The 18,484-nt window shown below is 40.7% G+C and overlaps 1 protein-coding gene and 1 pseudogene across 8 annotated transcripts in view; one reads left to right on the top strand and one right to left on the bottom strand.

The window, feature by feature from the left end:
• The window catches only part of ANKFY1 (ankyrin repeat and FYVE domain containing 1), a 98,078-nt gene that overhangs the window by 28,071 nt on the left and 51,523 nt on the right, over nucleotides 1-18,484 (top strand). For all 8 annotated transcript variants that reach the window (XR_010110606.1, XR_010110605.1, XM_008962580.6 and 5 more), the window contains one exon: nucleotides 17,807-17,942. Coding sequence is in view for 6 of the 8 variants with exons in the window: in XM_008962580.6 (XP_008960828.1) it covers nucleotides 17,807-17,942 (136 nt within the window). In the remaining 2 variants the exon portion in view is untranslated. The remainder of the gene's footprint in view (nucleotides 1-17,806; nucleotides 17,943-18,484) is intronic.
• On the bottom strand, nucleotides 11,077-12,950 carry LOC129394360 (tyrosine-protein kinase RYK-like; annotated as a pseudogene).

Below are 18,484 nucleotides of genomic sequence, written 5' to 3'. Positions count from 1 at the left end.
CATTTTACTACATATGTATCCCACAGCATTGTGTCGTGTAGCTTAAATATACACAATACAATTTGTTTTTAAAAAAAGAATTTTAAGGCCGGGTATGGTGGCTCATGCCTGTAATCCTAGCACTTTGAGAGGCCAAGGTGGGAGGATCACTTGAGCCCAGGGAATTCAAGACTAGCCTGGGCAAGACCCTGTCTCTGCAGCAAATTAAAGAAAAAATTAGCTGGACAGGATGGCATGTGCTTGTAGTCCCAGCTTGTTGGGAATCTGAGGTGGATGGATTTCTTGAGCCAAGAGTTTGAGGCCACAGTGAGCTATGATGTCACCACTGCATTCACTGCATTCCAGCCTGGGCAACAGAACAAGACCCTGTCTCAAAAAAAAAAAAAAGAAAAAATTAATAGCTACATTGGCCTATTTAATGTTACTTGTTTTATGTCACATTTTTTTGTGTAGGATTGAAGCAAATAGGGTGGCAAGTAGACTTGAGTCATTTTCAAAAGTTGACCTGAAGGTTGCATTTTCATTTAGTACTTGCCTGACTGCTATTGGAAAAAAAGGGGCAAAGAGCAAAATTTTAATTTAATTCTAGTATTAATATTCATCAGAATTATATGGTGAGGAGAATAACAGGGATGTGTTCTGAGAATGTGTCATTACGTGGTTTTGTTGTGGGAGCATCATAGAATATAGTTACACAAATCTACATGGTATAGCCTACTACACACCTAGGCTATATGGTATAGTATGTTGCTTCTAGGCTACAACCCTGTACAGCATGTTACTGTGTAACTGTACAGCATGTACAGCATGTTACTGTGCTGAATGCCATAGGCAGCAGTAACACAGTGCTAAGTATCTGTATATCTAAACATAGAAAAGGTCAGTAAAAGTACAATATTATAATTTTACGGGACCATCATCGTATCTGCAGTCTGTTGTTGACCAAACATAGTTATGCTGCTTATGACTGGACTTGCCGAAGTGATTGTCTGTGTGAATTATATCTTTGTTCAGAAGGTTTGTCAGTTGAGAAGGTACTGTTTTCCATGTGCAGCGCCAGGAACACTGAGATGATTATAACACAGTCCCTGCCATACGGAGCCCATACTCTGCTGGAGGAAACAGGCCATTCACAAATCATTTCAGACCAGGGCTGTAAATACGGAAATGTAGTTAGCTTATATATAAGGTTGAGAAGAGACTAAGTTGGGGTGATAAAGGAAGGTTTCAGAGGTGGCTAATACCTGAGTAGTGTTGTAAAGGCTAAGTAGGCATTTATCTCATGGATTAAGGGGAACATATATCAGTGTTTCCCAACTGTGAGCGAACTCTGTCTCTTTATGATAATTTCTAGGATTTAACTTGAGGTCCATAACTAAAAGTTGTAGATACAAATGCACATACACACCTACACATGTGCAGATGCCTGCATGCCAGTAACTAAAAACATCTGCCTGGGAAATAGTTTTTTACTGGGAGGGTACCAGTCCACGTGATCGAAATCTCAAGGGATAGCTTTTTTTTTTTTTAAAGCATAGTGTTTTGAAGCCATGTATCTTTGACCTCATATATAACAGAATTATTAAGACCTTATCATGTAGTGTTCTTCACAAAATATGTGATAGGATCTTGATTATATGAACAGAATGTTTATGAAGACTAGAAGATAATAAATATATGGAAAATATTCGACTTTGTTAGAAAAAAGTTAAGAATAAGCTACCATCTTTTGAAATCTATATAATCAAACATTGGTGATCCTAGTAGCTGTGAGGCTCATGAAGGTGGTATTCTCGTACATTTGCCAGTGACGTTACAAATAGGTATGACAGTTCTAGAAAGCAGTTAGGCAGCTGAGCTGTGAAACATTCCTACTTTTTTTTTTTTTCTTCATTATCTGACTTCTGGGATACTGTCATAGGTCACTCAGACAGTGTTAATGTTCCTCAGTTTTATTTTAATTGTGAAATATCGACTGCCACCAAAATGAATGAGAGTGGGAAAAATGAAACATCGCTGCTCTCTGAAACAAAACGACACAACACAGAAAATTACATCAAGGAATAAAAAGCCAATTTTAACATTGAATTAAAAATTTTTGCTTTACACTGAAATTTTTTAGTACATCCCAGACGTTTAGAGCTTTAATTCAGTGCTGTCTGGCCACAGGATTGCATCACTGTGAGTCAGGAAGTTTTCTCGAGTTCAGGAAAATAGAATATTAATGTCTTTAAATGTCTCTAGACTCTCCTCCAGTTGTAAATAATAAGCGTGTTTTGATTCTACTATAAGGTTTGCTTTCAGGAGTGATCCGCTTCAAAGCAAATGGTTTTTGTGGCTTTCACAGATCAAGCACCTGTGAAGATAGCAAATAGGAGAACATGTGGCATTTTTACTTTTTATGACATTTTAATGAAATGTATCTTTGAAATGTGTTATGGGGGAGAGGTCCAAGGTGGTAGTGGCATGTGTGGGCCTGTTCCTGTTGAATTGTGTGCTTTGCCCAGCAGTCCTGCTCATTGCCTAAACCTGGGCTTGCAGTTGCTGAGACTGCCTGGGAAGCCTGTGTGTTATGTGATACTTGGAAGCACTGACACTTCATGGCAGCAATTTGAGGAAGATTGGAAATAGGTTCTTGTAAACAGGTGTATAAATAGCATAAAAGCTGTATTTTAAAGGCTCAAATGTTTTCCACACCAACAGGCTTGATAAAATCATTTAATGAATTTATTGGTGTTTTGTTTTTTCAACATTAATCCATTCATATAAAAAATATTGAGTGGTAAGCGCTTTTCAAGGTGTTAGGGATACAAAGTGTACAAAATTAAATTCTTGCTTGCATGAAACTTACATCTTAGAATGTAAGAAAAACTCCACATTTTTCTTTTTGATGTTCTTGTCTAATTGATATTTCTTTCTTTCTTTTTTTTTTTTTTTAAACAGGATTTCACTCTGTCACCCAGGCTAGAGTGCCATGGTGCAATCACGGCTCACTGCAGCCTTGACCTCCTGGCCTCAGGTGATCCTCCCACCTCAGCCTCCTGAGTATCTGGGACCACAGGTGTGTGCTACCATGCCTGTCTCATTTTTTGTAGACATGAGATTTTGCCATGTTGCCCAGGCTGGTCTTGAACTCCTGGACTCAGGGAATCCTCCTGCCTTGGTCTCCCAAAGGCCTGTTGAGATTACAGGTGTGAGGCACTGCACACAGCCTTAATTATGAGAATTTTAGCATATGTTGATGAAATACAACAGGCATTATATACACTTTAAAGGTGTTTGGATATATGAATCATACCTTGTTCAAAAAAGTGAAATGTTTGTACCTGATGTGATCCACTGATGAAGGCACAATCACTTCTGTAGGATTCTTTTTTTGTTTTTGAGATAGGGTCTCACTGTGTCGCCCAGGCTGGAATGCAGTGACACTGTCGCGGCTCACTGCAGCCTTGAACTCCTGGGCTCAAGAGATCCTCCCACCTCAGCCTCTCAAGTAGCTGGGAGTACAGGTGTGCACCACCATCCCTGGCTAATTGTTTAATAGAGATGGGCTCTTGCTGTGTTGCCAAGGCTGGTCTCAAACTCCTGGGCTCAGATGATCCTCCTGCCTTGGCTACCCAAAGTGTTGGAATTTCAGGCATGCGCCACTCTGCCTGGCTCTTGTATAGGATTTTTGCCATTAATGCATAACCTCAATCTAATCATGAGAAAACATCATACCCAAATTGAGGGACATTTCTCAAAATAATCAGCCAGAGTGTTTCTCAAACATGTCAAGGTTATGAAAAACAAGAATGGTTTAGGAAGTATTACAGATTGGGTGAGACTAACACTGAATGCAGTGTAGAATCCTCAGTTGGATTCTGGCCATAAAAAGGGTATTACTGATAAAATTGGCAAAATAGGGCCTATAATTAGTTAATGGTATTGGTATTGTATGTATTACCTAGTTACCTAATTTTGATCATTGTACTATGGTTATATAAGCTGTATTAATAATAGGGGAAGATGAGTAAAGGGCATATGGGGATGCTCTGCAGCTTTTGTCGAAGTATGAAAGTATCCGAAAATGTAAACAAAGTAGAAATTTGCTTTTTTATTTCTTACTAAGGTATCTTTAAATATATGAAGTGATATGTTAATTAGCTTATAACCATTTCATAGTGCATACATATATCAAAACATGTCATACATTAACTCTATATAATTTTTGTCTGTTAAACCCTAATAAAAAAGAATAAAAGATAAAAGTTTATAAAGATGCTGATTGACCAAGTGGGAAGAGAAAGAATATGACTGTTAGCTCAGCAAAGCATAACAAATCTGAGTCCACAAGGAAAGTATTATATTTACTTCTTGGTGAAGTAAAGCAATTTGCTTCTAGCAAAATGATCAGTTTATGGCCTCTCTGTAGCACTTTACCAGTAGCAGCTGACACGATGAGAGGTTCCAATGGATTAGAATGGCTGTTTTGAAGCTAGAGTTTGTTGCATACTTTCTCAAGCAAAGATCTTACAGTTCCTTGGCATAAGGGCTCAGGGTATGAGTCATTCAGCTCTCCTGGAATGTGTCCTGGATAGTGTCAAGCCATTCCAAACAGCAGAAAGCATCCTCCTTTATTCCTTTTCACTCTGGTTGGGAAAGCTATCCCCTGAAGCACCATCTGGAAAGCTTGCACTCTGCAGTGGAAAGGGCATAGTTTCCCAAACTGTGTACTCGGGGAGCTGTGTGCTATTTAAATTTTTAAGAGAAGCACAGCAATATTCAACATCTGTTGGCTACTGTGTGAACTACTAGGTTAAGGCTGTTCAGTTTCAGTATTAAATCATACTGTGTTCCTTCGATGACATCCACGGGAAGTTTAGGATATGCTCACAGAAAGGAGTAAAAAAGAATATGATCACAAATTCTTTGCTATTTCTCCCTGCAAAGGTGGATTCAAATTCTCCTCTTCAGTATAGGCTGATTCACCTCTAATGAATGGAGTGTGGTAGAAGTGACAGCATGTGACTTGAGAGATGGCTTCATTGAAGGCACTGTGGCTTCTTCCTAGCTCTCTCTTTTGGATTGCTCACTTTGGGGGAACGTTAGCGGCCATGTCATGAGGACACTCAAACAGCCTTGTGGCCTCCTGCCAGCAGCTGAGTCCCATGCCCAAAGATTCTCTCAGAGCTCAAAATAATCTATTTTATCTGCGGTTATATTCTTTACTTAATCCTCATACTGCTTTTGGGTTTTTCTCACCAATCTTTGGTTATGTTAAGTTTGTGTTTGTGTTGGCTTATTGCAGATTTGGTTTAGGTTCATTGTTCTTTTAATTTTTATTTATATTTAGCCAATTCAATAATTTCTTTTTATCTGTATTAAATCTTTCTTTGAAATTCCTTTGAATTATTTTTTCTTTTTGAGTGGAATAACTATCTTTTATCTCATTTTCTTTTTTTTTTTTTGAGACAGAGCCTCACTCTGTCACCCAGGCTGTAGTGCAGTGGTGTGATCTCAGCTCACTGCAACCTCCACCTCCTGGGCTCAAGTGATTCTCCTGCTTCAGCCTCCTGAGTAGCTGGGATTACAGGTGCCCGCCACCACGCCTGGCCAATTTTTGTATTTTTAGTAGAGATGGGGTTTTGCCATGTTGGCCATGCCAGTCTTGAACTCCTGACCTCAGATGATCCACCCACTTCGGCCTCCCAAAGTGCTGGGATCACAGGTGTGAGCCACCATGCCTGGCCTCATTTTCTAATAAGGTTAAGACTATGACTTTTTTTTATAGTATGAATCTGGCTACATTGCAAATATTTTGGTAGGTACTGTTTTCATTGTGATCAATTTCTAAATAGTCGATTGTAATAATAGCAAGTTTTTACATAGCAGTTACTATGTGGTGGTGGTGTTTTGAGTGCTTTATTATGTATTAACTCCACACAGTTAGCAAGGATTGGAGCTGGGATTTGAACCCTAGGCAGTTTGGCTGCAGAATTCGTGCCATTAACCACAGTGCCGTGCTGCCTGTCAGTTTGGTTTCTTTTTCCTCCAAATTGAGGTGTAATGGAAGTACAGTAAACTGCCCACATTAAAAGTGTGCAATTGGATAAGTTTTGACACGAATACACCTGTGAAGCCACTGCCACAATCAACATAAACATTTCCATCCTTGCTGGGTGTGGTGGCTCACACCTGTAATTCCAGCACTTTGGGAGGCCAAGTTGGGTGGATCACTTGAGGTCAGGAGTTTGAGATCAGCCTAGCTAACATGGCGAAACCCCATCTCTACTAAAAATACAAAAAATTAGCCGAGCATGGTGGCACATGCCTATAATCTCAGCTACTTGGGAGGCTGAGGTAGGAGATTGCTTGAACCTGGGAGTCAGAGGTTGCAGTGAGCCGAGATCGCGCCATTGCACTCCCGTCTGGATGACAGAGTGAGACTCTGTCTCAAGAAAAAAAAAAAAAACTAACAAAAAACATTTCCATCCTTAAAGCTTTCCTCATGTCTCTTTGCAATCCATCCCTTTTGCCATCCACTTCTGCAGCTAAACGCTGATCTGCTTTCAGTCATTATAGATTAGTTTGCAGTTTCTAGGCTTTTATAGAAGTGCAGTCATAGAGCATAGAGTCCCTTTTGTCTGGCTTCTTTCACTTCTTTTAGCATATAGATTTTGACATTCACCCCACACCTTAGTATGTTGCTTTGTGTTTTAATTATTCATTCCTTGTTATTATTGAATAGTATTCCATTGTATGAAAATACCACACTTTTTTTTTGCATTTACCTGTTGATGGACATTTGTGTTCTTTCTGGGTTTTATTAGAAAGAAAATTACCTGTGTTCAGTTGTGTAAGGCCTTTGTGTAGACATGTTTTTATATCTCTTGAGTAAATATCTAGGAGGGACTGTTTAATGTTAAGAAACTACCAAACTGTCTTCCAAAATGGATGTACCATTTTACATTCCCATTAGCCGTGGATATGAGAGCTCCAGGTGCTTCACATCCTGACTAACGCTTGACATAGGCAGGTTGTTTTGGTTTTTGTTTACAATTTTAGCCATTCTAATGGATACAGAGTGCATGGCGGTTTTATTTTGCATTCCCGTGATAATAATGCTGAACCTTCTTTGTGTGTTATTGACAATTTGTATATTTTCTTATAAAGTATTCACATCTTTGGCCTTTTCAAAATGTGGCATTGTATTGAGTTTTGAGTATTGAGTATTAACAGTTCTGTATATAATTTAGATACAAGTCATTTGTCTGAAAGCAAGCATCCTTACTTTGTTCTTGATCTCAGGGAGAAACAATGAGATCTTTTATCATTTTGTATAGATTAGTTGTAGGTTTTTCTTGGATACGCTTTATCAATTTGAGTATTCCTGGTTTTCTAGATAAGTTACCTGAATTGGTTTTTGAATTTTGCCAAACACTTTCTTTGACATCTATAGAAATGATTATATAATTTTTGATGAATTACAGATGTTAAACTAAGATTGCATTCCTGCTGTAAAAACCTGTTTGGTCATTATATATTACCCTTTTTTATGTATGTTGTTGGATCCTATTTGCCAATATTTTGTTAAAAATTTTACAACAGTAATCATGAGGGATATTGGTATGCAATTTTTTTAATGTCTCTATCAGATTTTACTATTAGGGTTATATAGGCCTTATATGATCCTTCATTGTCTATTTTCTGAAAATGTTTTCTAAGATTGATGTTATTGCTTATTTCTTGAATGTTTGATAGAATTCACCACTGAAGTAATCTAAGTCCAGAATTTGCTTTTTGGGAAGCTTTTTGAAAACAAATTTTTAAAATATGTATTTTGTATAGATATACGACTATTCAGATTTGTTTCTTCTGTGTCAGGTTTGGGAAGTTTTGTTTTTCAGAAATATGGCTATTTAAGTTGTTGAATTTGTTAGTATGAATTTGTTTGTAGTTTTCTCCTTTTAATGTCTGTAGCAATAACTCCTTTTTCATTCTTGGGTATTGGTGATTTATGTTCTCACTCTTTTTTTCTTGATAAGTCTATAGAAGTTTGGCATTTTTATTATCTTCTCAAAGAATGAGCTTTGGCTTTGTTAATTTTCTCTGTTGGTTGTTTTCTATTTTATTGATTTCTTTTTTTTTTTTTTTTTTTGAGATGGAGTCTCGTTGTGTCGCCCAGGCTGGAGTGCAGTGGCGCTATCTCAGCGCACTGCAACCTCTGCCTCCCGGGTTCAAGCAACTCTGCAGCCTCAGCCTCCTGAGTAGCTGGGATTGCAGGCGTGCGCCACCACGCCTGGCTATATTTTATTGATTTCTGTCCTTTTTTTCTTTCTTTGGATTACTTTGCTCTCCCGTTCTCCTTTTTTCTCCCTAGTTTCTCAAAGTTGTGGAACCTGAGATAATTTATTTCAGATCTTTTCTAATACAAGTGTTTAAAGCTTTGAATTTCCTTCTAAGCACTTCTCTAGCTGCGTCCTGTGAATTTTTTAGTAGCTGGGACTGTAAGCGCATGCCACCACACTTGACTAATTAAAAAAAATGTTTTTTTGTAGAGACAGGGTCTTACTGTGTTGCCCTGGCTGGTCTCGAACTCTTAGCCTCAAATTATCTTCCCACCTTGGCCTCCCAAAGCTCTGGATTCACAGGCGATATCCACTGTGCATAGCCTAGTTCTATCAATTCCTTAAAGGAGAGTGGTAACATCTACTATAATTTTAGAATTGTCTAGTTCTCCTTTTAATTTTTGTCAGTTTTTCTGCGTATATTTTTTAGCCTCTATTATGTACATTTACATTTATAATTATGACTTCCTAAGGAATTGTTGCTTTTATCATTTTAAAATAATTTTTGCCAAGTGCAGTGGCTCACACCTGTAATCCCACACTTGGAGAGGCTGAGGCAAGCGGATCCCTTGAGCCTAGGAGTTTGAGACCAGCCTGGGCAACATGGCAAAACCCCATCTCTTCCAAAAATGCAAAAAAATTAGCCAGGTGTGGTGGCACTCACCTGTGGTCCCAGTTACTTAGAAGGTTGAGGTGGGAGGATCACTTGAGCCTGCAAGGCAGAGGTTGCAGTGAACTGAGATCACGCCACTGCAGTCCAGCTTCGGTGACAGTGAGACCCTGTCTCAAAAAAAAATTATATAAATATGTATATAAATATACATATACACACACACCGAAGCCATAGGAGAGGAACAAAACGGGGAGACTCATCCAGTGCAGTTGCTGCTTCAAGTTTCGCCTCCCTCTCAGTTCAGCTGCTTTTGTTGACTTTTCCAAATCTTTAGGTCGTTGTTGTTTTGTACTCTGTCCAGAATTTTTAGCTATAATCAGTTAAAATGGGATGGGTTGTTCCACTGCCAAAACAGAACTAGAACCTCTGTCCTTTTATTTCATTTTGACCCAGAGATTATTTAGAAATATGGTTTGAGGTTTAATTTTATTTCCAGGAGGTTATATTTAAGGATACATCCTTAAATTGACTAAAGAGGATGTTATTTATTGATAAAAATGATACAGTCTACCAAGATTTTTTAATTCTATGAAGCAAAAACTTTTTTTTTTGAGGCAGAATCTCGCTCTGTCCCCCAGGCTGGAGTGCACTGATGTGGTCTTGGATCACTGCAACCTCCGCCTCCCGGCTTCAAGAGATTCTCCTACCTCAGCCTCCCGAGTAGCTGGGATTACAGGCGTGCACCACTACGCTTGGCTACTTTTTGTAATTTTAGTAGAGAGGGGGTTTTGCCATAATTGGCCAGGCTGGTTTCAAACTCCTGACCTCAAGTGATCCGCCCGCCTCGGCCTTCCAGAGTGCTGGGATTACAGGTGTGAGCCACCGCACCCAGCCTAAAAAGTTTTTTTTTAAAAATATAAAACAAATCCTTTAATTTTTCAAGTGTTTAAAAAAACAAGTTTATACTTAAGCCAGCCTTGAAGATAAGCACAAAATTTACCAGTTTACTTTAAAAAAAAAAAAAAAACGACAACTCAAGCACCCACTCTGTGCATAGCACTATTCTAGGTGCAATAAACGGGAATCTTAACCTTAGAAATGTGAGTCCACTTTCTGGAATTGGATTGTCTCCTTTTCCAGAGAGTAAAAATAAATAAAATCACCATTGTTTACTACATATCTGCCTCAAACCACTTCTGGTTCACAGAAAAGCTAATTTCCGCCAAATTAAAGATGCAATGAACTCAGTTCCTGCTTTCCCAAAAACACGAAAGCAGAATTCCTTTTCACTAAAAAAAAAAAAAAAAAAAAAAAGTTTTCCATGCCAGGGCAGTTTGCTTCTAATAAGTATTAAAAAAAATTTTTTTTTTCCTCTAGCTTTTCTTTAAATTTTCTTCTTCTCATATTGCCTTTTCTTGTACAAGACAAACCAGGTATCTTTTTATGCTGTTTTTCCTTTCCTAAGAAAAGTATTGCATCTTGAAGACAGGCCATTTCCAAGAGTAGTGATAAAAAATAACATTAAAAAAACTTCACCATCCTGGCTAACACAGTGAAACCCCGTCTCTACTAAAAATACAAAAAATTAGCCAGGCGTGGTGGTGTGCACCTGTAGTCCCAGCTACTCAGGAGGCTGAGGCGGGAGAATGGCGTGAACCCCGGGGGCAGAGCCTGCAGTGAGCCGAGATTGCGCCACTGCACTCCAGCCTGGGCGACAGCGAGACTCCGTCTCAAAAAAAAAAAAAAAACTTCAAAGGTGAGTCACTTACATCACCTTGATGAAGTAAAAAAAATAAAAAGCAGTTGGCACTAAGATAGCTACTTCCAAATATCTGTGTCTGAACAATTTTAAAAACTGTTCATTTTGTAACAATGTACCCCTAGTCCAAGGTAACTATGTTTTAAAAAATTTTGGCCAAAAAATTTACAAAAACCCTTTCAGTTCAACCTAATAAAAGTGATATCTAGAAAATATGCCACATTATTAAGTCTGTCTTAAAAAGTTCAGATTCTAAAGCATTCCTGAGGCACAGTGTTCTGGAAGACAAATGTGCTTCTGTTGGCGTGGTGTTAGATACAAAGCATCCATGACAGGCACCTTTCTCCTGATGCTGTGGGATTGCGAGAGAAGAGTCAGACGTAGGCCCCCAGGTCTGCATGAAACTGTGAGACACTGTACCAGCTGCTGAAACTTGGGCCTCTCCCCCGGATCTAAGGCCCAGCAACAGGCCATCACAGCAAATGGTTCATCAGGACAGTTGATTGGCTGGGCTATTCGGTAACCATCTTTCAGGTATGCAGCCATCTCGAAGGGGTCAATGTCCATGTAGGGCGTCTGGCCCGGAGTCATGAGTTCCCACAGCATCACTCCAAAGGCCCCACACATCACTAGTGCTAGAAAACTCGTTATTAACCAGACTTTCAAGAGCCATCCAACAAACTGGCCTGTTTTCATCGTCCCCCAGACAGTGATAGTCCATGAGAGGGCATTGTCTGTGATCTTAACTTGAAGTGTGTCATCAGTGATACAGTTCCTAGCAGCCAGGTCTTTGTGGATGACTTCCGTTCTGGCCAGGTAGCTCATTCCACAGGCAATCTGAATAGCCATGTGTACCAGGTCTTGTTGAGAAATTGCCGGTGGATTATTGGCCTCTACTAACTTGCACTGCCGTAAAAACAAGTGAAGATTCCCTCAGTTCATGTAAGGCAATGTCACCATGGGCTTTTCTCCTATACACCCATGAGAAATAGGAAGAAGATTTCTGTGATGAAGACTTTGCAGCTTACGACTTTCAGTGAGCATCATTGTCACCTGAATTTCAGAAGCTTGATCTTTGTTTCGACCAATGCTTGTTTTTCTTTATTTGGATCTTTTTCATCTATTAAAATCCCATTGAAAATATGCCCAAGAGTACCTTCTTGGAGTACATCTTTTATTAGAGTTATCCTCTCCCTGGATATTGCTATATCCTTCACCTTGGCTTTGGCCTCCAAAAGAGTGACAATTCTCAAGTCGTTCTTCTCTATCCGCAAGGTAGGATAACCTGAGGAGCTGGTGATAGGAGTTGGATTGTTGGGTGTGTCAGCTCTCGGATACTGAGTCGTCTGGGTGGATGGCTGAGACAGCCCTTCGGAACTACTGCTGGCACTAATGCTGTCATCCAGTTCAACCCTTTTCATACTATGAAGGTGCAAAACAGCTAATATTATTGCTACGAGAAATATTACTGCACAAGAAACCCTACCCTAATATAAAACACGCGTAGAAGTGGTTGGAGCTGCGCGTCAGGGCCATTTTTGGTGCACATTTTCCTTGGTTTAAAATTTAAGACGGTAAAATTCTTTGAAGAATTGACTGTCAAGTTGAGCTGCATTAGTATCATAACTTCAGAATCTACTTTGCCAGTACAGGGAAAGCTCTACCCGAAATACTGATAAAGTGCGTAGAACTTCTCCCTGAACAGAAATGTTGCCCTGGGGCAGGTCCATTGCCAAAACATTGTCCGCTTGGAATCCCAGCTTACATTCAACCTTGGACTTCGAATGCCAGGTGAAGTGCAGGAAATTTGTCTCACTGGGTACTAACAGATTAAAGGACAGAGCGTAGTGAATAATAAGGTCATTCACATAATAAAGTTCTGCATCAAGACCGATCAGCCGGTGCACCTCGTCCTCGCTCAGGTAGAGGCTCACGCTGGGCCCCGCGGCCGCCGACTGCAGCTCCGAGGGCCGCGGGGCGGCGGGGGCGGCGGTGCCAGGCGCGGGCAGCAGGGGTAGCAGCAGCAGCGGCGGCGGGGCCCTCTGGCCGCGGGGGGCCCCTCTGGCCGCGGGGGGCCCCAGCCACGCCTCCCGGCGCCTGGCCGCCCGCCGCACCGCCGCCTACCCCTGGCCCCAGCCGCTCACAGCCCTGAGCCTAGGGCGGCTGCCCAATTCATCAAGCCGCTAGCCTGTGGCAGCCAGCAGCGGCTTCAGACCTCCAGAGCGCGCCGCCACCTCCTTGGCGGCATCGTCCGGAATAGGGGAAGCAAAAAATTTTATGTGAAGTAGATTGAGAAAACAATAGGGCCGGGCATGGTGGCTCACACCTGTAATCCCAGCACTTTGGGAGGCCACAGTGGGCAGATCACCTGAGGTCAGGAGTTCCAGACCAGCCTGACCAACATGGCGAAACCTCATCTCTACAAAAATACAAAAATTAGCTGGGTGTGGTGACGCACTCCTGTAGTCTCAGCTACTTGGGCGTCTGAGGCAGGAGAATCGCTTGAATTGGGAGATGGAGGTTGCAGTGAGCCGAGAATGTGCCACTGCACTGCAGCCTGGGTAACAGAGTGAGACTCTGACCCAAATAAAAAGAAAAAAACAGTTGGAAACTCAGAGAATTTAATTAAACCAGAGTCATAATAGGAGATTCAAGACACCTTTCTCAGCTTTTTACAGATTAAAAATAGAGGATTTAAAAAACAAAGTCAGCCAGTTGCTGTGGTTTATGCCTGTAATACCAGCACTTTGGGAGGCCAAGGCAGGAGGATTGCTTAAGGCCAAGAGTTCAAGGCCAGCCTGGGCAACATGACGAAACTCTTTCTCTCCTAAAAATGCAAAAATTAGCCAGGCACAGTGGTATGTGTCTATAGTCCCGTTTACTCGGCAGGCTCAGGTGGGAGAATTGATTGAGCCTGGGAGGTCGAGGCTGTAGTAAGCTGTGATTGCACCATTGTACTCCAGCCTGGGCAACAGTGGCTCTGTCCCTAAATAAATAAAGTAAAAAACAAAGTCAGTTTACTCAGTATGTTTCATTTAATGGTTAATTGCATACAGATCAGTTTATTCCCATCCATTTCAGATGTCTTGGAAAACACTTATTTAAAATTCAAACCAAAACAGAAAACTAGGCCACATAGAAAATCCTAAAGTCTCCAAAGTGTATTTACATGCATCCTGGCCTGCAGTGAAACGAAGTCAGAAGTTTCAGTGTTATTTTACTTTTCATCCTTGAAGTCAGAGATTTTTCTGGCTTGCATGCAGGGCCTTCTGAGATGATTACCTCCATCACGCAGGACTCGGAGGCCAACTGCTTTCTCTTCTGAGTCTACTCCTCTTAGAGAGAACTCGTGCTTTATGCAGTCATCTGACTTTTACAGCCACTTGCTTAAGTAGATTGGAAGCAGACAGTCTGGCCGATTTACCCACAAGTACCCAGTTGCAGCACACACCGTCCTTCCTGATCCTTGTTCTCTGCCTACCCTTATACCACTGGCTGCTTCGTCTGAGTCACAAAGTGAATTTATTCTCAGTGTATTTTGTAGATGAGGGGAAGAGTCACGGCAGGAGTGGGAAAGCTTGTAAATCACTTGAACCTCATTTTGTTTGAAATATCAAGCCCTCCCAGGAAATCCCTACTGAAAGTAGTTAAAAAAAGTTTTTTAATAATCTAGGTTTTTGTTTATTACTTGTACAGGTCAAGATTAACCGGGCAAGTTTGCAAATAGTATTTAAGAAACTGCTACTGTAGGGAAGGTGTTTGAGGGTGTTGGTGCTGGGGATTCTCTCAGCAGATAGGAACGAGCTGTCTTCAAGATCAGGCCACGTGAGTCTAGTAGGATGTGTTTTGGGACTTTTGGTTGCTGTGGACAAATCACATGGCCTACTTTTTTTTTTTTTTTCATTAAGATGACTACTGAGGTATTGAACCCAATTTACAAAGCCTGCTTAGAAATTTGGCCTACTTCCAAGATCTACTATGGTGATCTTAGACAGCTTAGCTGAAGCACCTAGGTTGTTTAAATAAATCTAATTAGCTTTCTGTCTGGTGTTAAAATGTTTTCTCTTTTAAAACATTCTAAAAGTGCTATTACTGGCTGGGCAGGGTGGCTCACGCCTGTAATCCCAGCACTTTGGGAGGCCGAAGCGGGTGGATCACCTGAGGTCAGGAGTTCAAGACCAGTCTGGCTAACATGGTGAAACCCCATCTCAACTAAAAATACAAAAAAATCAGCTGGGCATGGCGGCAGGCACATGTAATCCCAGCTACGTTGGGAGTCTGAGGCAGGAGAATCTCTTGAACCCGGGAGGCAGAGGTTGCAGTGAGCTCAGATCGCGCCACTGCACTCCAGCCTGGGTGACAAGAGCAAAACTCTGTCTCAAAAAAAAAAAAAGGTGCTATTACTACATTATTCCGTGAGAGAAAAAAGAAAAACCTTAACATAGTAACTACAATATTATCATTTTAGTGTATTTCACTTTTTCTTTTTCTTTTTTTTTTTTACTTTTAATATCTGGTTGTTTTAGGAGATGGTGAATTAACCTGGTTGCAGGTAAGTCGGGGTCTTCAAGTCCACTCACTTGACATTGCCCCCTTCAAGCTGCTCCTTCCCACTCTAGTTGGAAAGGAGAGTAATCAGAGCTAATGAGCCAGTTCCTAATTATGAAGTTAATAAGGTGTTCCTGGTCCTTGTTGCACCTTTCCCAGGTACTCAAGAATCAAGTACGGTTTCTGAAACCTTAGTGAGCATCAGAATCACATAGAGGACTTGTTAGGACATGTGCTGGGCCCCATCTCTGGTTTCTCATTCAGCAGGTCTGGGGTAGGACAGAGAATCAGATTTCCAATCAGTTATCAGATGAGGCTGAATCTCCTGGCCCAGGACAACACCGTGAGAATTACTTGCGTTGACCATGATTTTAAGTATTCCTCTGACCATCACTCTTCTTATTCTGACTAATCAAGAGTTAACTCTGGTTGAAATAATAGTTTAGATATTTTATACTATGATTCTCATCCCAAGCATTTCCCCAAGTTGCTGTACAGTCTTTATTTTAACTTAAAAAGATTGCACAAATAATGCATGTTCCTTAAATAAAAATAAAGCTAAAAGTAAAATTAAGCTAAAAGAAAAATTAGTTATAAATTCCACCTGGGTTGATATTTTAGTATATATCCTTCCAATCTCTTGAGAGACAGACACAGAAAAATGTGTGTCTGCCTCTCTATGTGTGTAGTGTGTAGTGTGTGTAGGTATTATATATATATGTATGCATGCATACACACACAGGTGTATCTTAACAAAAAGCAAGACCTATTTTTTTTTTCTTTTTCTTTTTGAGACAGGGTCTTGCTCTGCCACCCATGCTGGAGTGCAGTGGTGCAGTCACGGCTCAGTACTGCCTCAACCTCCCGGCTCAATTTCTCTTCCCACATTGGCCCCTTGAGTAGCTGGGACTACAGACACATGCCGCCACTAATGGCATGTGCCCAGCTAATTTTTATATTTTTTGGTTTTATTTTGTTTAATTTTTTTCTTACTTCTGTAGTTTTTGGGGAACAGGCAGTGTTTGGTTACATGGCTAAGTTCTTTAGTGGTGATTTCTGAGATTTTGGTGTAATTTTTGAATTTTCGTAAAGACAGAGGGTTTCACCATGTTGCTCACACTGGTCTTGAATTCCTGGGCTCAAGCCGTCCGCCCACCTTGGCCTCCCAAAGCGTTGAGATTACAGGCGTGAGCCACTGCACCCAGCCAATGAGATCTTATACAAGTGTTTTTAGCCTGCTTTTCAAAAAGCCTATGTAGTAAATATCTTATGTTGAATATATATCTATCTAGTTTTCATTGCATTTTTTCAGTGTGTATGTATATTGTAATTTATTTAATTAGTTCTCCATTGTTGGACTCGTAAGATTTTTGTTCTAGTTCTTCATTAATAATATTGTGCTGAGCATCTTAGTACATTTTTCTTTATCTGTCCAGTTATTTTCTTTGGATAATGTCTACATATGTAGTTGCTGTGTGAAAGGTTATGTTCTTTAAAAAATCTTTGCTAGTCTGAGAGATAAAAAAATGTACTCTGATTTCAGTTTGTATTTGGTTATCAGTAAGGTTTACTAGCCATTATTTATCTTTGTGAATTACCTATTTGTATCCATTGCCCGTTTTTCCATTGGGTATCCATCTTTTTATTTTTATTTGTAAGGTCTTTTTATCATAAAGAATGTTAACTCAGGCTGGGTGAAGCGGCTCACGCCTGTAATCCTAATGCTTTAGGAGGCCGAGGCAGGTGGATTGTTTGAGCCCAGGATTTCGAGACCAGCCTGGGCAACATGGTGAAACCGTCTCTACAAAAAATACAAAAATTAACCTGGTATGCTAGCATGCACCTGCGGTCCCAGCTACTCGGGAGGCTGAGGTGGAAGGACCACTTGAGCCCAGGGAGTTCGAGGCTTCAGTGAGGCATGATTGTGCCACTGCATTCCAGCCTGGGTGACATAGTGAGACCCTGTCTCAAAAAGAAAAAAAAAATAATGTTAACTCTTTGTCATATGTTTCAAATATTTTCCCCAATTTATTCGACATATCTTTGGTAGGTTTATTTCCTCACTCACCGCCCACTGCGAAACTTTAGAGTCAGATGTTGCCCAGACTGCTGAGTCACCTTTTTTTTGAGACGGAGTCTCCCTCTGTCACCCAGGCAGGAGTGCAGTGGCTCAATCTCTGCTCACTGCAAGCTCCGTCTCCCGGGTTCAAGCGATTCTCCTGCCTCAGCCCGAGTAGCTGGGATTACAGGTGCACGCCACCACGCCCGGCTAATTTTTTTTTGTATTTTTAGTAGACATGGGGTTTCAGCATGTTGGTCAGGCTGGTCTCGAACTCCTGACCTCGTGATCTGCCCGCCTCAGCCTCCCAAAGTGCTGGGATTACAGGCGTGAGCCACCGCACCCGGCCGAGTCCCCATTTTTAATGACTGTGTAATATTCCTTTAAGTTGGGTATACTGTCATTTACTTTATTAGCCTCAAATTTTAGGGATCCCTTGAGAAAGTCTAAGCATGTCATTCTATGCTTTTTCGGTTGTTCTCTCTTTCTTTAACCAGATGCTAACCCTGAGGTGACGATGACAATGCTTCGCTGGATCTATACAGATGAGCTGGAGTTCAGAGAGGATGATGTGTTCCTGACGGAACTGATGAAACTAGCAAATCGGTTTCAGCTGCAGCTCCTCAGGGAGAGGCAAGTCACAGCAGATATACTCAAGCACCTCAGATGGTGGCTGGGCTTTAATTATGCCGAGCTCTGGAAAACAGCTGCTTCTGCTAATGTAAATAACTTGGCAAGGTGTTCCTTTAAAGGCGATGCTGGGGACAGAATTTGTTACCTCCCTTGCTTTGTGTTATCTTGTAGCTAAATTTTGCTGAAGCTTTTGCTCTTCTCTTTTCTTTCACTGGTCTGTTACCTGAAATTACATAATCGTATAAACTGAAAAATTAAATGTGAAATAATATAATCCAATGTCCAGACTTTCAGCTTTCCTTCCCTTTCTGTTTCCCTTGACATTTTACTCTATTTTCTGATATATCAAGTTGAATGAAATCCTTAGTCATAGTCTCTTTGTTGGAAACAATGAGTGCCTAAATGAATATGTGAAAAAATTGTCCAAATAAGTGTCATAGCCAGTGTTCCAGAGATCTCACTTCATTTAAGTTACTGCATTTTAGGTTGTCAAGGAGATAGCATGCTGTGTTTTTATATTACATTTTCTCTGTTGCTCTCCC

This window comes from Pan paniscus, chromosome 19, assembly GCF_029289425.2.
Source record: "Pan paniscus chromosome 19, NHGRI_mPanPan1-v2.0_pri, whole genome shotgun sequence".
NCBI classification, from domain to species: Eukaryota; Metazoa; Chordata; class Mammalia; order Primates; family Hominidae; genus Pan; species Pan paniscus.
This window is presented reverse-complemented; position numbering and strand designations above follow the sequence as displayed.